Raw genomic sequence first — 20,377 nt, forward strand, 5'->3', positions numbered from 1 at the left:
ATCCAGTGGTGAGATGGGTGGCCAATACATTTAATAAATAAAAAATAAAATAAAAATATATTAAATAAAATGGCCCCACAGAAAAAAGGAAGCAAAAAGAGAATCAGAGGACTTTATTGTTCAACTTTTTATGAAGAATTTTGAGCAGAAAATGCTCTTGAATTTACAAACAAATTTACAAATTTACAAAAAAAAAAAAAAAAAAAAAAAGGAGATGACTGCATTAATTTGTCAAGAATTGACTAGTATATTGTCTGATAAATTTGATTCAATGGCTAAAAGCCTAAAGGAAAATTGGATCAAAAGTTGGAAGAATTTGCAACAGAGTTAAACCAACTGAAAAAGGAAGTTAAGAATATTCATATAAGAGCAGAAAAGTCAGATATACAAATGGGAGCAATTAAGTTACTGTTAATGGATTGGAAGGAGAAAGTTTTATTTGAGAATTAGCGGCTTGCCAGGAAGTGTGAAAAAAATGATAGTAATATCAAAGATATAATTATAAGATTAATTACAAAATGGATGAAAAATGATACTTTGGATTTTCCTAGAGAAGTTGAGAAAATGTATATCATTATGTGCAATTAGAAGCCAATTGCCAAGAGAATCTTTTGATCCAATTTGTGAGAACATATACTAAAGAACAAGCGTCGCAGAAACATTGTGAACAGAGACTCACAAATGAGGTGTCACCGCTGAGAGAAATTCTAATTACAATTCTTAGAAAATCTTGGCAAATCTCTTACAGCAGAAATAACACTGTCTTTCGTTGGGATAAACTAGAAGGAGTTATCTTAACTTTTCAAAACCAACACGTTAGACTAAATTCTACAGCACAAAGCACAACATTTTGTGGAGAGATATGGATCTACAACATTTTTCAAAAGATCCAAATTCTGAAGACCAATTTTTGAAAGAACCACAGAAGGACAATGGCAAAAGAAGTCAGATACAATAGGTTCAGGACATGCCACGGAGATAGGAACCATAGTTGGAACATTAGAAAATTTGTTGTTATAAATAGGATGGAATGTAACTTAAAATGTAAAGGGGAAAAATTCCCCAGAAAAAAGCAAAAAAACCGCATCCCTTTCCATTATTTAGAAAAAAATTGAATCAAGATATAATATCTTTGCAAGAAAAGTGATAGGCAAAAAGTATTTAGACAACAAAACATTGGGTTTGGAATATATTTCTGCCAATCACAAAAAGATGATTAATGTTGTAGTTTTATACATAATTCCTCAATTACAACTACAACTATTACTAGCTGATGGCCAAGGCCAAGATATGTAATTGTTCAAAATGAACTACAAGGAATAAAATTCATTGTTATTGGTGTATATAACCCACATCAAGAAAAGGCTAATTTTTTTGAACATTTATTCTAAACAGTTATTTTCTTTTTCTTACAAAATTGGTGCATTTTTGGAGATTGGAATGGGGTAGCATCCCTATAATTGGACATATTTGTCCTTAAAGAGATAAAAGTAACGCAAGGAAAACTACCCCAAATATTTTTTTGAGTCGACAGACTCTCTAGGTATACTTAATGTATGGAGGTACAAAAATGGACTCGCAAAAGACTATACCTTTTTTTCCAGAAAGACAAATCTTTGACATGATATGGATTACCAGAAATTTGGCTCATAAGCAGTGGTGGGATTCAGCCAGTTCGCATCACTTCGGGAAAACCGGTTGTTAACTTTCTGAGCAGTTTGGCAAACTGGTTGTTGGAAGAAATCATTAGGGCAGAGAACCAGTTGTTAAATTGCTTGAATCCCACCACTGCTCATAAGGTAATTGAAACGGACATTCTTCCAAAATCTTTTTCACATCACATCCAGTGACAGTGCATTTTAAATGCAGATTGCAGTCTTTTAAGTGGAGGTTAAATGAATCCATCTTGCAAAGACCACAAATTGTCAAACAATGTAAAAAAATATTTCAAGATTATTTAATAATCAAGGGACCCAATTTGACTACAGTTTGGGACGCCTATAAAACTGTGATAAGAGGTTATTTGATACAATATGATACACGGATTAAGAAGAAATCAGCTGGAAAAATCCAAAAAGTTTTAGATGAGATTAAAGTGAAGGGGGAAAAAAAAATCAAAAATCATTGGAAGACCAAAACATATTTAATCAATTAAAATTATTGCAACAACAAATTTCTATGTTAACAATCCCAGACATGAAAAAGAAATTGAAATATACAAAGCAGATTTTTTTAAACATGCAAATAAACCAGGGAAGTGGCTGTACAAATTAAGAAAACAAACTGAAAAGAAAATAACTAAAATCTGTGAAGGAAATAAAACTCACATGGATAATAAAAATATCCAAAGACTTTTTGGGACTTAATTTATAGGAGCAGCAAGAAGTTTCATTGGAACAAATAAATGATTATGTACAAAATTTACCCAAATTATTGGAAGAACAAAAGAAAATTATGAACAGTCCAGTAACAACCTTTGAAATAACAGAAGCAATTTAAACAGCTAAGATCGATAAAACACCAGGACCAAATGGTTTACTGAGTGGGTTTTATAAAATGTTTGAAGATCAATTATTATTTTCAATGAAAGATTTAATGAATTCTATTTTACAAGGGCAGTCTATGCTTGATTCATGGAAAGAAGCCAACATTGCTCTGATGCTCAAGGAAGGGCAGGACTTAACTCTTACAATATATTATAGTCTTCTTAATGACTACAAACTTTTTACATCCATCCTAGCTGAAAGACTAAAAAAGTTTTACAAGATGATGTCCATGAAGATCATCAGTGTGATTTATTACCTAATAGACAACTAAAGGACAATGTAAGAATCATCCAGTATATAATTGAATATTTACAACAATGCAATAACAAATAGGCTGTACATTTTTTTAGTTGCAGAAAAAAAGCTTTTGATAATCTGAATTGGGATTTTATGTTTAAAGTAGTTGAGAATATGGACTTCAGACTGAGTTTTATACAAAGACTGAAATCTGTTTATATACCACAGAAGGCCGAGATTATGGTCAATGGAGAATTGATGGAACCATGTGAGATTCAGAAAGGGAAAGAGGGAAGATCAAAGGGAAGATTGAAGAAAACTGGAAAACAAAACTGGATTTAAGATTGTAAAAAAGGTAAAATACCTTGGTGTAACACTAATAAAAATTCTACATTGTGTAGGGCTAACTCACAGCTCACTCCAAGAGTTCAATTCTGAGCGGCTCAAGGTTAACTCAGCCTTCCATCCTTTTGAGGTCGGTAAAATGAGGACCCAGATTGTTGGGGGCAATAAGCTGACTCTGTAAACCACTTAGAGAGGACTATAAAAGCACTATGAAGCGGTATATAAGTCTAAGTTCTATTGCTATTTTCCATTGGTGGAAGAGGGTTTTACAAAGCATTCTAAGGGGTATTATTTGTAAACAAGTATTTTCATCATTCGTTAGTATTCTTATCCTCAGAATTCACTTAGGTTCACATGAAATTAAAAAGATGTACAGATGTTCATTTGAAGTCATTCAAATTGGAATTACAATTGTTTCTTTATCACACTTGAGTTGAGGTTTTCTCCAGACAGTACCTGCATTTGATCTTTACTTGGCATTAGAGCGCTATTTAGCTATTCTGCCACACTTGCTACATTATTAGGCTGAGCAACTATCAACTTAACCTACCACCCAGGAGTCTCGAGAGAATAAAGTTAGAAGTTCTTCAAGGGGGATGACATGCAGATGATGAAAAATAAAATCTTATATTTGGTCATTATTGCATGGAACAAATAACTTACCGAGGTTAAAGTTATCCTCAAGTGTGCTTAGCTTCTTAAAGTAACTTCATGGATATATTTACAAATTCTTATGGCAACACTTGTTTCAGAACATTTCTTAATTTCTCAACCTACAGCCTAGGACAGTGTTGGCGAACCTTTTCGGCACAGAAGAGCAGCTGTCCAGCGCACGTGTGCAGGAGCGCCAGAAACTGGAAGAGCAGTTTCCTGGTCCGCTGGGTCACACCGGGAAGCTGAGCTTCTGGTTTGCAGCATGTGCCAGTCACCTGGTTTTGCGGTTTCTGGCACGCATGTACGTGTGAAGACCAGCTGGCATGCGAGCCAGGGAGCTGTCCTTCTGGTTTCCGGCACTTCACCGCTCGTGAAGACCATCTGGCTGGCGCGCATGTGCATGCCGGAACCAGGAAGAACTGCTGTGAATTATGAGGCCAAGAATAAAAAAGCAGCAAATCTATGTAGCTGTGATAATACTAGAAAATGGACAATAATTTTTTTTCTTTGCTTCTGTATATTTTTTATCTTTTAAAGCAGAATGCTATTTGAAAGAAATTACTGTGTTTTGTGTTAGGAGTAGTTTCTCAGTACTCCTAAATCTATGTCAGAGCAGGGCCGTCTTAACAGCATTATGGGTCCCGGGCAAAGCAATGTACTAGGGCCCCTACGACAACTACTCACTGGAATAAAAATGTAAATGGTTGATAAAATTAAACATATGTTAGTATCAATAAAAATATAATAAATATGTTGCTGTATTTATATGATACAAGGTGCGTTGAAGGGTTAACATACACAGATTAGTATGGGGCCCCTATGCTCGTGGGGCCCATGGGCAAGTGCCCATCAGGCCTATGCATTAAGACAGCCCTGTTTTTAAAAGTTAAATTAATTTTAAATTTTACTGGTTTACATGTGGAAGAATAATTCTGTTCTTCCTGCCAATTTTTGCCTGCTGATTTATTACTGAAAACGTTTTGATTACAACATCTAGTAGGATGGAAGAAAGTAAGACTACTTTTATGGCTAATTTAATCATTGTCCTAATTTTATGGACATGGAAGAGAACTTGGGATCTTTAATTCTTGCCAATTTTCTTCCCTGATCAAATCATGTTAAAACTCCCTGCCCATTCTTGGAGTTTCCCATGCCAACAACAGCAGATATTGAAGTCAGCTTTGATGCCAAGAAGTAGAGTAGAATAATGTATTTCTCCTCCAGAACTCAGGGATTCATAATAAAAGCAATTATGATAAGCAGATCAAATTGAGCAAGGATTATAAACGGTCAACCAATGAATGTACACATGAAAGGACAAAATAATTTATCTTTCCCAAGGTGTAAAAAACCCTAGTCTTTTGCAGAGTGAGAGAGGGAGGGAGGGAGAGAGACAGAGGGAAAGAGAGAGAGAGAGAGGGAGGGAAGGAGGGAGGGAGAGAAAGAATTTCTCTCCTCATTTCATCACACCTAGTACCAAGCATCTGAACTGTGGTTTATTCCTCTGAAAAACATTATTATATGAATGATATTTCTGTTGCCCTGGTATTCACAAACAGATGCCTGTTAGATTTTGTACATATTTAGATATTCAATCAAGAGGAAGAAAACTAGCTACTAGTGTCCCCCCCTTAAGACTCTTCCTTCTTGGTATAAAATTTAGCAGAGAAACCAATTCTGTATCTAATTCAACCATTGCATTCCATTTTCAAAATAGACTTAAAAAATGTTATATTGGGAAGCAAGAAATCTATGGATTGTAGGGTTATTCTTGCCTAACCCATTAAACAAAAGTTAAGGCAACTATATTTTATCCCCAGCTTCTTTTTGGTTTATAAAAAAAAGTCTCCATAAAACCACCAAAAGGAAAACAATGAAGTTTAGATTTCACATATAAAGTTCAAGTGCAATTCAAAATCCAAGTATCCTTTATACTACATACTTTTTTCTATCAATAATTCTTCTTTGCAGGTAGTTTCTTCAAAAAAAGACGAACAGGTTTCTTCTTTATGTGGTAGATCAACAAGGTTCCTTTTCTAAAACAAACGCTTCTCGATGATAAACTGAAAATAGAGTCGTGTTCTCTGGAATTCCAAGTTACTTTTCTTTGAGGTGAAAAAAAAAATCCCATCAAAAATTGGAGATTATAAAACAATAGTTATTCTTCAATATACAATTTAAGATAAAGGTGGGCAGGAAATCTTAAAATCAGGAAAATGTTTCTACAGTCAAACCCAATACAATATTTGACAGGAATGCGAAAGAACCAAAAATAAAACAAAAAACTCCTGAAAAAAAAGCACTAGAAGCTATTTGTATGGTCGTAGAAATCTGGAAACTTTTGATCGCAATAGCTTTATAAACGATCTTGGAAACATCTCCTTCGATTCTTGTGCTGTGTACTTGAAATAGTTTTGAGGATGTGCCAATACATCAAAAAGGGCTTTAATCAATTTCTTGTCCTGTGGAAGACAGAAGAAGCAAAAGCTCATCGTTTTGCAATGGGCTTTCTTGCCCTCCCATTTGGCCCTCCTACCCTCCCTTCCTCCCTGGGTAAGATTTCCTTCCCCTTAGAATGGAGTTCTGGTTTTGTGTCTCCCAATTTTAAGAAGCACTCTGCAACTTCTTCAATAAAAGCCACTAGGAAAGACTAAGTATGGAAAGCTTACTTTTAAAATTTCTTGGTGATTTTCTGAAGCGTATAAACGTCCATCACGAACAATGTCTTCTATTAACTGCTGATAGTCCTCTGAAAAGTGAATGCCAAAAGGACCAAATCAGTGATTTTTTTTTTTCTGACAACAACATTCAGGCATATGAGCCACACGTTTTGAAGTGATCCTGAATTTAAACACAGCCTTTTTGTTTATTTAAATGTATTTTATTTATTTATTAAATTTATACGCCGCCTATCTCCCTCTCACTATCTTGGCATCAAGGTGCAGTCTGGTGGCCTTTTAGGACAACATTCCAGGAACTACAGGATATGTAGATAGAAGATCTTAGAAGAGAAACTGATAGAAATCCCTTTTTGTTTCTGATCTCAAAGAAAGATGTTTCCAGTGATGGGATTCAAATAATTTAACTACTGGTTCTCTGCCCTAATGACCAGCTGGGTGGGCGTGGCCAGGGAGTGTGACAGGCAGCACTTGATCTCCTGCACCCCCTCAGGAGCAAAAACGGGTCGTGGGGGGAATGTACCCCCCGCGCCCCATTTTGGGCCTAGTAGGCTTCCCTGCAGCCTCCTGGGAGCAAAAATGAGCTGGGGGGTACCACACCCCCCTGTGCCCCATTTTTGGCCTAGGAAGCCTCCCTGCACTTACCTGGGAGCTAAAATGGGGCACATGGGGACTTCTGGAAGGGACAGGGTAGGGTGGGGCAGTGGTGAAATCTAAAATTTTTTACTACCAGTTCTATGGACATGGCTTGGTGGGCTTGGTGCGGCTTGGTGAGCATGGCAGGGGAAGGATACTGCAAAATCTCCATTCCCACCCCACTCCAGGGGTAGGATACTGCAAAATCCCCATTCCCTCCACACTCTGGGGCCAGCCAGAGGTGGTATTTGCCGGTTATCTGAACTATTCAAAATTTCTGCTACCGGTTCTCCAGAACCAGTCAGAACCTGCTGGATTTCACCCCTGGGGTGAGGCCAGCCAGAAATTTAACTACTGGTTTTCCCAAACCGGCTCGAACCGGCTGAATCCCACCACTGGATGTTTCTCAAAGAAGTCTCCTGTAGGGCTTGCTCTCTGTGAATTATTTTTAGATTTTTTACACATTTTTTTTTATCCCAGCTAGATTTCACACCCAAAGGAGGCCTAGAGTTCACAGTCTCCTAGTTTCTAGATCAGAGCCTAAACTACCCTATCAAACTGATTCTGTGAATGCTGAATGGAAGTTTTGAACAGCTTGAGGTTAATTTCCTTCATTACTCACAAAAACTAACAAAAACAACCCGTCTCATTGCTACCCCAAAAGGCCAGATATAGGTATATCTGTTCTTATTTCAGACCAAACAACAACAACTACTACTAGACCAATTGTTAATTAATTGATACTCAAAAGAAATAATAGGTTATTTTCTCTTTGGATTATTATGATTTTTTTTCTGTGAGAATGTAAAGATGACAGGGAATAGAGGGAGGAATGGTGGATGGATAGACAGGTTGTGGACAGACACTGTCCACAGATTGTGTACAAAATCAAATTTATAGATTAAATCTATTTGACAAAAAAAAATACCTTTTTCCATTTTTTGTTAATATACAGTAGCTAGTGCTATATTTATTAAAGTTTAACCCAGCTGAGATTGTCATCAATTGGGATTTGCAAATCAGCTTCAAATGTTGATTGCAAATTGATATAAAATTAATATTCCGCTTAACCAAATTCTGTGCATGCTATGTTGTGAAGAAGACAAAAACCAAGAGAGAATTCCAAAAACTTTTAAAATTTTGGAGCACGTTGAAAAGGAAAGGAAAAATTTATATTTCTCCTCAATGCATAAAACAAATAAGTATGACTGCATTTAATTAAAACAAAAACCTGAGTTAGTACAAAGGCATTTCCTTTCTGGGTAGAAATATGATAGGTCTCTCTTGAGTTTTAAGCATGGTTAAACATTTCATACAACAAATGGTTTGTAAAATTGTGTGATCATCCTTCATCAGTAAAACAACAAGAGAAAAGGAGCCAAATAAGCTTTTAGCTATTAAAAAATACTTTCTGAGTACTTTCTGGGTATTTAAGTAAAATAACTTGTAAATACTAATTATATATTCCTGTATGGAAAATCATTACCAATACTGATTCTAAAAATACTGAAGGAAAAGAAGAGACCAGGAAATTTTATATCCCTTCTTCTCTATTAACATAATTTATTTTGGGTTATTTGTGCATTCACCTACTGTATATTAGAACAATACTGGTGTAAATATTACCGTCGTATGTTACATAGGGAACTTGAAATCCTTTGCCACTGTTTCCTTCATTTGATTTGAACTGAATCCACAATTTCCGTGACCGGGAGGTGAATGCTATGGGTCTCTCATAGGTTTGGCAGGTTTCATAGGTAGTAATTGATGTAGGTGAAGCTTAAAAATAAAAATAAAATAAACATACAGATTTTTGTAAAAATTAAATTTCATTTTTCAAGATAAGTGAAGTGCTACATTTCGCATTCTTTCTAGTCCAGGGCTATCAAACTCGATTTCATTGAGGGCCGCATCAGGGTTGTGTTTGACCTTGGGGAGGTGGGGTGGGCGTGGCCAGGTTGGATGTGGCCAGCTCAACGTCACTCCTGTTGGGGGCACCTGTCGTGGCCGCAGCGCTCTGCCAGGGAAAACGGGCTCCCGAGCTCCGTTTTTGGCTGCCACGGCCTCCTGCAACCCTCTGCCAGTAAAAACAGAGCTCAGGAGGGCCTCACTGTTTTCGCTGGCAGAAGCACCGCAGGCCAGTCCTTCGCTGTTTTCCAGGGCGGGCCAGATCTAGGTACCCCCCGGGCCTTGTGTTTGATACCCCTGCTCTAGTCCAAGATTAGCAAGATTTACATCTCTATGTAGTTTTTCAAAGAGAAGTGTTTCCTAATTATCCGGAGGCCATGTTTTTCTGGGGACTGAACAATGAACTTTCCTTATGTAAAGTCTGTATTGTTCAAACTATATCCCATTATGTTGCAGCTGATCTAATTAAACTAACTTTCATTGGCAGAAGTTCGGGAATCATTTGTAAGCCTTGTTTGGACTCATGATTATGCTAGTCCAGGGCTCTCCAACCTTGGCAACTTTAAGCCTGGCTGACTTCAACTCCCAGAATTCCCCAGCCAGCAAAGCTAGTCTATACTCTGAGTAATACTACATAATTTCATTTTGGGAGTTGAAGTCCACCAGGCTTAAAGTCGCCAAGGTTGGAGACCTCTGTGCTAGTCTGAGTAATACTAAATAATGTCATTTAATATTTATTTTATTTATTTATTTTATTCATTTAATTTATATATCGCCCTACTCCCAAAGGACTCAGGGCGGTGAACAGCCAAACAGTAAAAATACAGAAATACAAAATTTAAAAAGGAGATAGAAATAAATTGGACAGTAGAAAACAAAAAAAGATCCAGAAGTGATTATTATATACAGGGTACAATTCTGCAGAGAACATGGTCATTATCCAAGACCAGCCATTTAGACACTATTGAAAGTGTTGTACAGAAAATGTGTCGAAATCTTTGTCAGGCATTGAATTTAGAGTCAGTTCTCCTTGCAGATGTAGCTTCTAAATGATAAGAGCTAAGTCAACATTATGAAGTTTTACATAAATAAACATCACTGCTGAATCAGATAAATTATTCAGTGACAATTTTCTGAGATGTCAGTCTAGGAACAAAGCTTACCACTTTTTCTCATTACTAAAACATCACCACACTCATCTTCAATTGGGAGAAAGATTTCTGGAACTACAATGAGGATTCGTCTCTTTGGAGGTGGGCTTATATTCCAAGTGCATTCAACATTGGCTGGGTAATCTCCTGGATAGTTGGGGGATTCGATGTACCCTGTATAGTCTCCAAGTTCTCCACCACATTGTTGATCTACAGAGTGAGAGAGGGAGAAGGAGAGTGAGAGAGAGAAGAGAGAGAGAGGAGAGGGAGAGAGACCGGGAGAGAGAAAGAGATGAAGTCAGACTGAGCTGTTTTACTTCTCTGTTTCTGCAACGAGGATTCTCTTCAGGTACTCATTGGTCTTACCTTAAGAAGCTATACAACAGTAAATCATTTTGCAAATTTAAAAAATTGCTTCATGACTATTATTTTGGATGATTTTCCTTTGGTGTCTTGATCGAACTATAAATCTGATTGTGCTACATTTTGTAGGCCTGGGAATGAATATCTGCCTTTGGCTGTGCTTTGAAATGGGTGGGAAGGGAAACACTGTTCCCCTTTGCAACTCCTTAAGTTCCTAGGGAAGACACAGATGGTTCTAAAAATGATGATCAGGGGCTATATTTATGCTCTCCAAAGCACATTTCTGCTTCCAAATACAAGCTGTAGCTCCGCTCTAATCTCTCCTTGTATGTAAAGACAAGACTTAAATGGTAAAAACTCTTTCATCAATTCAAATGGGATGCAGATGCATCATGCTGCCGTTTAAAAAGTTAAATATTTCTTTCTTCTTCTTTTTTTTTTGGCTAACCCAAAGCCGAATTTGATAAACAGGGTGTGAATGTTTCCTCTTCCCTGAAAAAAAGCTTCCTATTTTGCGGAAGAAAAGGAAAATGGATTTGACTTTTCCCTTCCTCATAGTAAGCCCATATTTCTCCCCTACTACAGATGCTTGCTATGGTTAGCAAGGTGATGATCACAGTGAACCCTTGCTCTGAATTAGCTTAATTTAACATGAGTGACAGCATCATACAGCCAACCCTGTTGATGTTGTGGTCCGCCAGCAGCCTGTGGAGCTGGCAGCGGAGTCGGACAGAGATGAGGCTGAGGAAGAACATGGGCCAGTCCTGGAGGCTGGGGAAGGCCTGGATTAGGGCTCGGCGTCGGAGGCAGAGATGAGGCCAGGGGGTCAGGGAGTGATGTACAGACTTTGGAGCCTCCAGAGGCTGACAGTAGAGAGGCAGAGAAATAGGAGAAGCCTGTTCCTAGTGCACGTATGAGAAGAGCTGCCAGAAGACAGGAGCAGCTAAAGCAGAGAGGACAGCTTGGGAGTAAGGCCAAGAGATGATTGGCCCCTCCCATAAGGCTTAAAAGACCAGCAACGGCTCTTGGCTTCTTTGCCGGAAAACAACCCTTGAGAGATTTGCTTCGTGTTTGGATGTATTTCTTTCTTGACAGCGTCTTCTGTTCCTGAACTGTTACCAAGAAGTCTTTGCAGTTTGCCTAATTATCCCAAGGTCAGAGATAAACTGAAGAATGGTGTTTTGAGGACTTTGCTTTCATTTAATTTGGAATACACCGGGGGGCGGGGGGCGAAAGCCCTACTAAGCAGGTATATAGAAAAGTATGAAGGCTATTGCTTAACGCATTGTAAGCCGCCCTGAGACTCCGGAGAAGGGCGGCATATAAATCAAACCAATGAATGAATGAATGAATGAATGAATGAATGAATGAATGAATGAATGAATAAATGTCACCCCTGCTCCTTCTTTTCACTAGACTAGACATACCCAATTCCTGAAACCATTCTTTATATGTTTTAGCCTCCAGTCCCCTGATCATCTTTCTTGCTCTTCTCTGCACTCTTTCTAGAGTCATGTAGGGTATCTACTTTGCTAAAGAAGACATTTCTTCCTTCTAACACAGAGAACAGACTGCCAAGATAGTGCTTCCATAATCCTTATATTATTTTAAAGGAAGTGAAAACACACTGGAGAGACATTGAGACCTTCAATTTTATAGTAGAAGCAAGAAGGATTTGTATGGGAAAATTGCCTTGCTGCTCAAAAACAGCTTACTTGATATGATCTGAGGCTGAGATCCTTCATATCCCACTGTCTTACTCTACTGCTAAGGATATGTCAGGTTTTAGACTGGCTGAGTTTAGAGGTGGGTGAATTCTTCATTTTGATAATGTTTACATCGCGGTCAAGCAAGTCATCATTGAATTTCATCTGTAAGATTTTCAAACTCAGCTCAATTATATAGTACAAGTGTAGCTTGCAGATGGGCTATGACTGGCAATAAGATTTAAGATTAACTAATTTAGTAACCGGCTCACAGGGCATTCAAGGCAATATTGCATTTTGGCTGATCATAGGAAAAACTTACTTTTACAGTGTGTAACGTTAGTGGAACCATCAAAATCTGTGCTCGTATTTCCAGGGCAAGTGATGCAATAATTCTGGCCAAATTCAGGCTGGTAGGTTCCAACAGGACACCTGATACATCTGTGGGTTGTAGAGTTGTAGTAATGGCCAGGAGAACAATGAACTGTTTAGAAGAGAGGCAGGTTGTTTTATAATGTATGCAAGATAAAAGGAACAGAGGAAAAAAAAAATGAAACACATCAGGCTGGCACTGGGCAAAAAATCTTATCCAAGATGCATTTGCGACTTTTTACGAGAAATAAAATACCTGTTCTATTACAAATCAACCCAAAATCCTCACTGAAGGTACAAAGGACCAGCCTTAAATTATCATACTTTGGATGCATTATGCAAAGACCCAGTTCTTTGGAAAAGGTTCTGATGATGGAAAGAAAGAGAAGGACGAGGATCACCAACAGCAAGGGGGGATGGACTCCTTAATGGTGAGACTTGGAAGAACAGGTTAGGGCAGTGATGGCTAACATTTTTGTCGTCATGTGCAGAAAGTGCGCTCGTGCGCGACAGCACACACATGTGCTGCACCCACAATGCAATGAACGCACGACCCCCCCATCCCCGTACATGTGTGCACGACCCACCTGCGCACCCCCGCACATTCATGTGATCCCCCTGCGACCCCCCCGCCCCGTTTTGGGCCTAGCAGGCCTCCCTGCAGCCTCCTGGGACCAAAATCAGGCCACAGGAGGCCTGCTAGGCCCAAAACAGGCCACCGGGGGAGGGTGCGGTGACCCCCCCCCCGTGGCCCATTTTTGGTCCCAGGAGGCTGCAGGGAGGCATGGTAGGCCCAAAATGGGCCGCAGGGGGGGTGCCGCACTCCCCCCGTGCTCCCCTCACCCCTTGCGCATGCGTGCGCGACCCTCCCACCCCGGCATGTGCACGTCTCCTGTATGCGCCCCGCAGAGACCCAAAAATCAGCTGGCTGGCGGGAGGTGCGCACATGCGGGTTGGAGCGGAGCTGGATGACGGCTCGCGTGCCCACAGAGAGGGCTCTGTGTGGCACCTTTGGCACATGTGCCATAGGTTCGCCAATCACGGGGTTAGGGATAACCCCCAAGCATCTTGGAGAAGATCTATTTGTGTGGTTGCTACGAGTTGAATAAGATTTGATGAAACATACCCAACCCATCATTTTATGGTATTCTTATATTTTATTTTGAGCTGCCCTAATAATACATGGAAGGGCAGAACATAAACTTACCTTTAGTTTCACAGTCTTGAAATGAAACGGCGCCCTCGTATTTTGTCCCCAGCTGTCCACCACAGGGGAAACAGAGAGTCCTTCCTGGTTCAGACTGATAAGTGCCAAGTGGACACAGTCTGCAAGGTTTAAAACCATCAAAAGAAAACTGCCCAGGAGAACACTGCCCTAGAAAGGGAATAAATCTACGGTTTACACATAAACATAGCTAAGGCACAGTCCCTAAGTGCTTTTTTTTCAAGAGGCAACTGGACTTTCTGATTTTTTCTTTGAAGATGTTTCTCTTCTCATCCAAGAAGCTTCTCAGAGCTGAAGAAGCTTCTTGGATGAGAAGCGAAACGTCTTCAAAGAAAAGCCAGAAAGTTCAGTTGCCTTTTGGAAAAAAGCACCTTTGGGACAACCATGACCTGGATGACTGAGAATCTCCATAGACAGCTAAGGCACAGCTTACCAGTTATCTCAGTGTCTGTGGCATTTGCTCTTCGGGATTTTTTTTTAACAACAAAGGACTTTGGAAGTTGCAATCATGTGACTGTGGGACGCTACAACTGGTTGTAAATGTGAGCCAGTTACCAAGCTCCTGAAATGTGATCGCACGACTGTGTGCATGACTGTGCATGCACACAGCAGTCTTAACTTTGAGCTATGAAATCTGTTGTAACTCAAATGGTAAGTGATCAGATCAGTGGTGAAATCTAAAATTTGTTACTACCGGTTGTGTGGGCGTGGCTTGCTGGTGGTGGCAGCCACCAGCAAGCTGTGACTGGGTGGGCGTGGCCAGATTTTTTTTTCTTTTAAAACCATTTTTTCTACAACCTCTTCGGCAAAGAGGTTGTAAAAAAATGCTTTCAAAAGGCTCTGGCGATCCCAGCTGAGTTGCCTGATCGGCAGAGGCTTTTTTTCTTTTAAAAGCCTCTGCCGATCAGGCAACTCAGCTTGGATTGTCAGAGGCATTTAAAAGAAAAAAAGCCTCTGCCGATCAGGCAACTCAGCTTGGATCGTCAGAGGCATTTAAAAGAAAAAAACCCTCTGCCGATCAGGCAACTCAGCTGAGATCATCAGCTGACGATCCCTTTGACGATCCCAGCTGAGCCGCGCGATTATCAGAGGCTTTTTTACTTTTAAAAGCATTTTTGCAGCCGAAGAGGTTGTAGAAAAAATGCTTTTAAAAATTAAAAGAAAAAGCCGCTGCGGCTCAGCTGGTCATGGGAGGGAGGGCAGGGATTTTTGCTACCGGTTCTCTGAACCACCCGCCTCCATCGCGATCCGGTCCAAACCGGGAGCATTTCACCCCTGGATCAGATATAGGTTGAGGACCTACATCTATAAGATATATTCTAGGACATTCAGAGTAACCTGATTGATGCTTCACATGAACCGATTATGCAGGACCTAAGCATATCTCAGGAAACATTTAGCAGGCATAACAGACAAGCCAATACAAAACAATGATTTACAGCTCAGGTCACAACTTCAGATTTCTCCTTTTTCCTATTTTCAATCAACTTTTCACTCCAGTTTCTGAATGAAATTTGTGAAATGAAATGCTATAGCAGTCGTAACTTTGAGGAGGGTCATAACGTAGCTATGAAATCTGCTGTAACTTCAAATGGTTAGTAAGCAATCAGATGTAGGTCGAGGACTACCGTATAAGATATATTCTACGACAGGGGTGTCAATCTCGCGATGACACGTCATCAAGTGACGTGTCGCAACTTTTTCCCCCTTCGCTAAAACGGGGGTGGGTGTGGCCAGCACGTGATGCCTCTGTGCCACGAGTTTGACACCCCTATTCTAGGACGTAATCTGATTGGTGCTTCATATGAACTGATTACGCAAGATCTAAGCATATCCCAGAAAGCATTTAGCAGGCACAACAGACAAGTCAATACAAAACAATGATTTACAGCTCAGGTCGCAACCTCAGATGTCTCCCTTTTCTTTATTTTTAATTAACTTTTCACTCCAGTTTCTGAAATGAAATTTGTGAAATGAAATGCTACTTGCCTCCACATTCTAACACACTTCGGGCACCTGCAATGCCTTGCCCATCATTCCCTGGACAAGGTTCACAGGAGAGCTGACCTTCTGTGTCTTGATATGTCCCTGGTGAGCAAGAGATGCATTGATTCTGTTCTCCACTATAATAGGTGCCAACGCTGCAGGTAACTGGGAAAATAAAAATCAATTCTATGTTTATTACTGTTTCATTATCACAGTGTCTTCATAGTACTATCGATCACTGTAAACCATCCCTTTAAATTGATCACACCCTTGTTCAGCTTTACAGTAGATAACATCTTGCAATCTTTGAGTAATATTTTAAATCCCCACACCGCATTGTTAATATTAATGCTAATATTAAGAACACATGTTTACATCTATACATAAAACAAGCTCTGAAATGTGTACATATTGTAGACCAGGGGTGTCAAACTCGATTTCATTGAGGGCCGCATCAGGGCTGTGTTTGATCTTGGGGGGGGGGGCAGGGGGGGCATGGCCAGGGAGGGCGTAGTTAGCTCAACATCACTCGTGCCAGGGCCCCTGTGGTGGCCCGGGCACTCTGCCAGTGAAAGTGGGCTCCAGAGCTCGGTTTTCAGCTGTGACGGCTTCCTGCAACCCTCTGCCAGTGAAAACAGAGCTCAGAAGGGCCGCCCGCAGCTCTCGTGAGCTCAGTTTTCGGCTGCAACAGCATCCTGCAACCCTCTGCCAGTGAAAACAGAGCTCACGAGGGTTGCCGGCGGCCCTCCCAAGCTCCGTATTCACTGCCAGTGACACCACTGGTTGGTCCTTGCTGTTTCCAGGGTGGCCCTGCGGGTCAGATTTACGCACCTTTAGATTTACTTTGAGTTTGACACCCCTGTTGTAGACAATACAGACAAATATCAGGCTTCTAATTTGTTCAGTTTAGGAAAAAATATTAATAGCAACATCTGGAAAATCCTCTCATGAGAAAACAATTTTTCTGGGCATTTTATTCGAATCTTACCACATTTTCCATCTTGCTGCACTTGCCCAGTACTGCAGGAATGTCCTTCGCTGGCAATTTTAGCTGCCTTTTGAGCTACTTCGTACTCTGTCCCAGAAAACTGAATGTAAAATTGCTGCTTGTTAATAGATTTTCTCAAGGTTTTGATAGCTGTTTGTAGTTTCTGTTCCATCCTTTTTCTCAAACAGTCAACATTGCAAGTGTCTAAAAGGGAGAAATAGAAACGTTAGCGTCAACTGAGAGCTGAATTAGAACACAGTTTTCAGAGTCGCCTTGCTACCTCGCTGGGTTCTCTAATTTGTCTGGAGTAAACTATATTTCTGAAGTCACTGACGCCTCCAAGAAAAGGAAGGCATTCATATCAATAATTGAATTAATCTATCTCAATTAATAAAGGATGATGTCTTAGACAATGTTGCCTGCTACACCTATAATATCTGAATCAGTATGTTGAAATCCCATAGCCTTAGAAAACTTGCTTAGAATTTGCTTACTTATTACCTACAATCTTCAGGAATCTCTTTACGGATTCAGTAGATTCAACTCTCCCATGCTGTTTCTAGATCTGTTTCTTCCACTAGATGCCCCTCCTGCAGCCTAGCTGCCTTTCTTCTTGGTCAACGCTCAATTCCTTAACTTCAACCTCTTGTTTCTGTATAAGCAGGGGTGAAATCCAGCAGGTTCTGATAGGTTCTGGAGAACTGGTAGCGGAAATTTTGAGCAGTTCAGAGAACCGGTAGCGGAAATTTTGAGTAGTTCGGAGAACCAGCAAATACCACCTCTGGCTGGCCCCAGAGTGGGGTGGGAATGGAGATTTTGCAATATCCTTCCCCCAGGAATGGGGCGGGAATGGGGATTTTGCAGTATCCTTTCCTGGAGTGGGGTGGGAATGGAGATTTTGAAGTATCCTTGCCCACCAAGCCATGCCCGCCAAGCAAAGCCCACAGAACCGGTAGTAAAAAAATTTGGATTTCACCACTCTGTATAAGATCATAATCTTATAAAGTTTAGGGTTTGGTATATGTTTGCTTTTGTTTTTCTTTGGGACTATTTCTTATACACAGAATAATCTGATGACTATCAGTTATTTTTAGACACAATGTTTTTAGGCAGTACTCACACACATATACATATCCATTTACATCTATCCATCCATCCATCCATCCATCCATCCATCCATCCATCCATCCATACCAGGGGTGGGTTCTACTTACCTTTACTACTCGCTTCGCTTACGCACATGCACAGAAGCATTTTGGTGACGTCGGGGTCAGTGGGTGGAGCCTCCTGCCCGTTTTACTACCGGTTCTATAGAACTGGTGCAAACCGGGGGAAACCTACCACTGATACATACATAGCAGGGGTGGGTTTCAAAATCCATCGCTACCGGTTCGCTTGTGGACGTGTGCATGCATGTGCAACGCTTCTGAGTGTGCGCAGAAGCATCCGGGCGAGTGGGCGGAGCCTCCCGCCACTGCCATTACCAGTTCACCCGATCTGGGGCGAACCGGTAGCAACCCACCACTCATACATACATACATACATACATACATACATACAGTCCACTATTATTAAAACCAGTTCAGATAATTATTTCTACGGACAGATTCCCAATAATAATAATAATAATAATAATAATAATAATAATAATAATAATAATAATAATAATAATAATAATATTTTATTTCTATACTGCCCTTCTCCCGAAGGACTCAGGGCGGTGTACAGCCTATTTAAAAACAGAATAAACATCAATTTAAAATAATTTAAAAGTATTAAATAAATTTGGCTTAATTTAAAAACCCCCAAAATTTAAAACATCCAATTAAAAATTATGTTGCTAACCCAGCCTGGTGGAACAATAGGGTCTTGAGTGCGCAGCGAAATACCCGGAGGTCAGAAATCTTACGAATTTCCGGGGGCAGTTCATTCCACAGGGCTGGGGCTCCCACAGAGAAGGCCCTCCCCCTGGGTGTCGCCAGCCGACATGACTTGGCCGATGGCACCCTGAGGAGACCCTCTCTGTGGGAGCGAAGTGGCCTGTGGGAGGCTATTGGTGGCAGAAGACGGTCTCGAAGGTACCCGGGTCCTATGCCATGGAGCGCTTTAAAGGTGGTGACCAACACCTTGAATCGCACCCGGAAGACCACTGGGAGCCAGTGCAGCTCGCGCAGGAGGGGTGTCACGTGGGCGCAACGGGTTGCACCCATAACCACCCGCGCGGCCGCATTCTGGACCAGTTGGAGCCTCCGAGTGCTCTTCAAGGGGAGCCCCATGTAGATAACAGAAACTTCTAGGAATATGAGTCAAGTTTAACCTTGATCTCAATATGGAATTTTGATTTCTCCTCTAAAAAATGAATAGTGAGAATTGAGAAAAGTTACATTTGGTGGATGATATCAAGTATTATAAAAGAAACCCATCGGAAGAGCTTCTGGGGAATGAGCTATACATTTGTGGAATATTTGTCATCCCTATGCGATGTGTGAAGGTGACAATATTTCTAATCATCAAAACTGGCTCAAAGAAATGACACAAACCATTTCACTAACCTGAGACTTCTTCAGACTTCATCTCCATTTCAAACTCAGCCGTGATATGGGATACTTCTTTTGATGGAGATTTTCGCCCACGGCGTTTTTTCTTAGAGGAATCACATTTGAGATTTACAAAAGTTATGTGGCAATTGTCTGCACAGGGGAACTGACCTCCTTTGCACAACAGAAACAACACGGAAAAAATTAAGCTGTGTAGTAGCGTTATTTCGGTGGTGTCGGCTGCATTAGCTTTAGTATGGTTGGTATATTAAAAATATCTTCATACGCCATTAATATTTTATGGATCAGGGTTAGAGAAACCCTCCAAAACCATTTATTGAAATGTATCAATACCTTTAAGAAAACCGTACCGTTTTTACTATTAAAATAATATATCTAGTTATGTTCATGTCTTGGCTTTTTTTTTTTTAAAAGAGAGGTAAGTTGCAAAGACTGTTCCAGCTATTGCAAAGGATTCCTCCAAATGATGAGTATCCTGAAAAGGCAGCAGATACCAAACTATAGAAGAACAGGGATCCATGGGTGGATGAAAACGTGCTGTTTATTCAAATTCCAAACTCTGTGCCCATCCAAGTATTGCTGAACTATAATCCTAACCAACTTACTGGTTTTAATCTAGCAACACAGGACAGGGGCTCAAACTCCCCACTCCTTTCTAAGTAGATCTGAAGTACAGGTAGTCCTCAACTTACAATAGTTCATTTGTGACTGTTCGAAGTTACAATGGCCCTGAAAAAAATGTACGACCATTTCTCACACTCATGTCCGTTTGTTCTGCCCCCGCTACGGGCCCCAAAGAACGCAGCACACACAAAGTCCGTTCAAACCTTAGTTTACTAAATAAACCAGATTTTTACAACAACGGCTGTTAATTAACTGCATTAACAGCCGCCAAGAATTCAAAGAATAATACTGAAAGCTTACTGTGGTTGGCAGAATGCCCAGAAGCAATTTGCAGGAAGCTGATAAGATAAGCAAGACAAGACACAAAGGTATGTGAACGGAGTTGTTCTCTGAAAATTGC

General features: G+C 40.3%; 1 protein-coding gene across 4 annotated transcripts in view; it reads right to left on the reverse strand.

Moving 5' to 3' along the window:
* Window positions 1–2,124: 2,124 nt before the first annotated feature.
* The window catches only part of SCUBE1 (signal peptide, CUB domain and EGF like domain containing 1), a 204,677-nt gene continuing 186,424 nt past the window's right edge, over window positions 2,125–20,377 (reverse strand). For all 4 annotated transcript variants that reach the window (XM_034442031.3, XM_034442030.3, XM_087874275.1 and 1 more), the window contains 9 exons: window positions 19,348–19,506; window positions 16,796–16,999; window positions 15,811–15,972; window positions 13,804–13,971; window positions 12,547–12,708; window positions 10,168–10,365; window positions 8,723–8,875; window positions 6,452–6,531; window positions 2,125–6,244 (listed from right to left, as the gene is read on the reverse strand). In XM_034442031.3, the coding sequence (XP_034297922.2) occupies window positions 6,092–6,244; window positions 6,452–6,531; window positions 8,723–8,875; window positions 10,168–10,365; window positions 12,547–12,708; window positions 13,804–13,971; window positions 15,811–15,972; window positions 16,796–16,999; window positions 19,348–19,506 (1,439 nt within the window). In that variant the 3' untranslated portion in view covers window positions 2,125–6,091. The remainder of the gene's footprint in view (window positions 6,245–6,451; window positions 6,532–8,722; window positions 8,876–10,167; window positions 10,366–12,546; window positions 12,709–13,803; window positions 13,972–15,810; window positions 15,973–16,795; window positions 17,000–19,347; window positions 19,507–20,377) is intronic.

The sequence above is a fragment of the Pantherophis guttatus genome, chromosome 7 (assembly GCF_059756535.1).
Source record: "Pantherophis guttatus breed Tessera chromosome 7, ASM5975653v1, whole genome shotgun sequence".
In the NCBI taxonomy this organism is placed as follows: Eukaryota; Metazoa; Chordata; class Lepidosauria; order Squamata; family Colubridae; genus Pantherophis; species Pantherophis guttatus.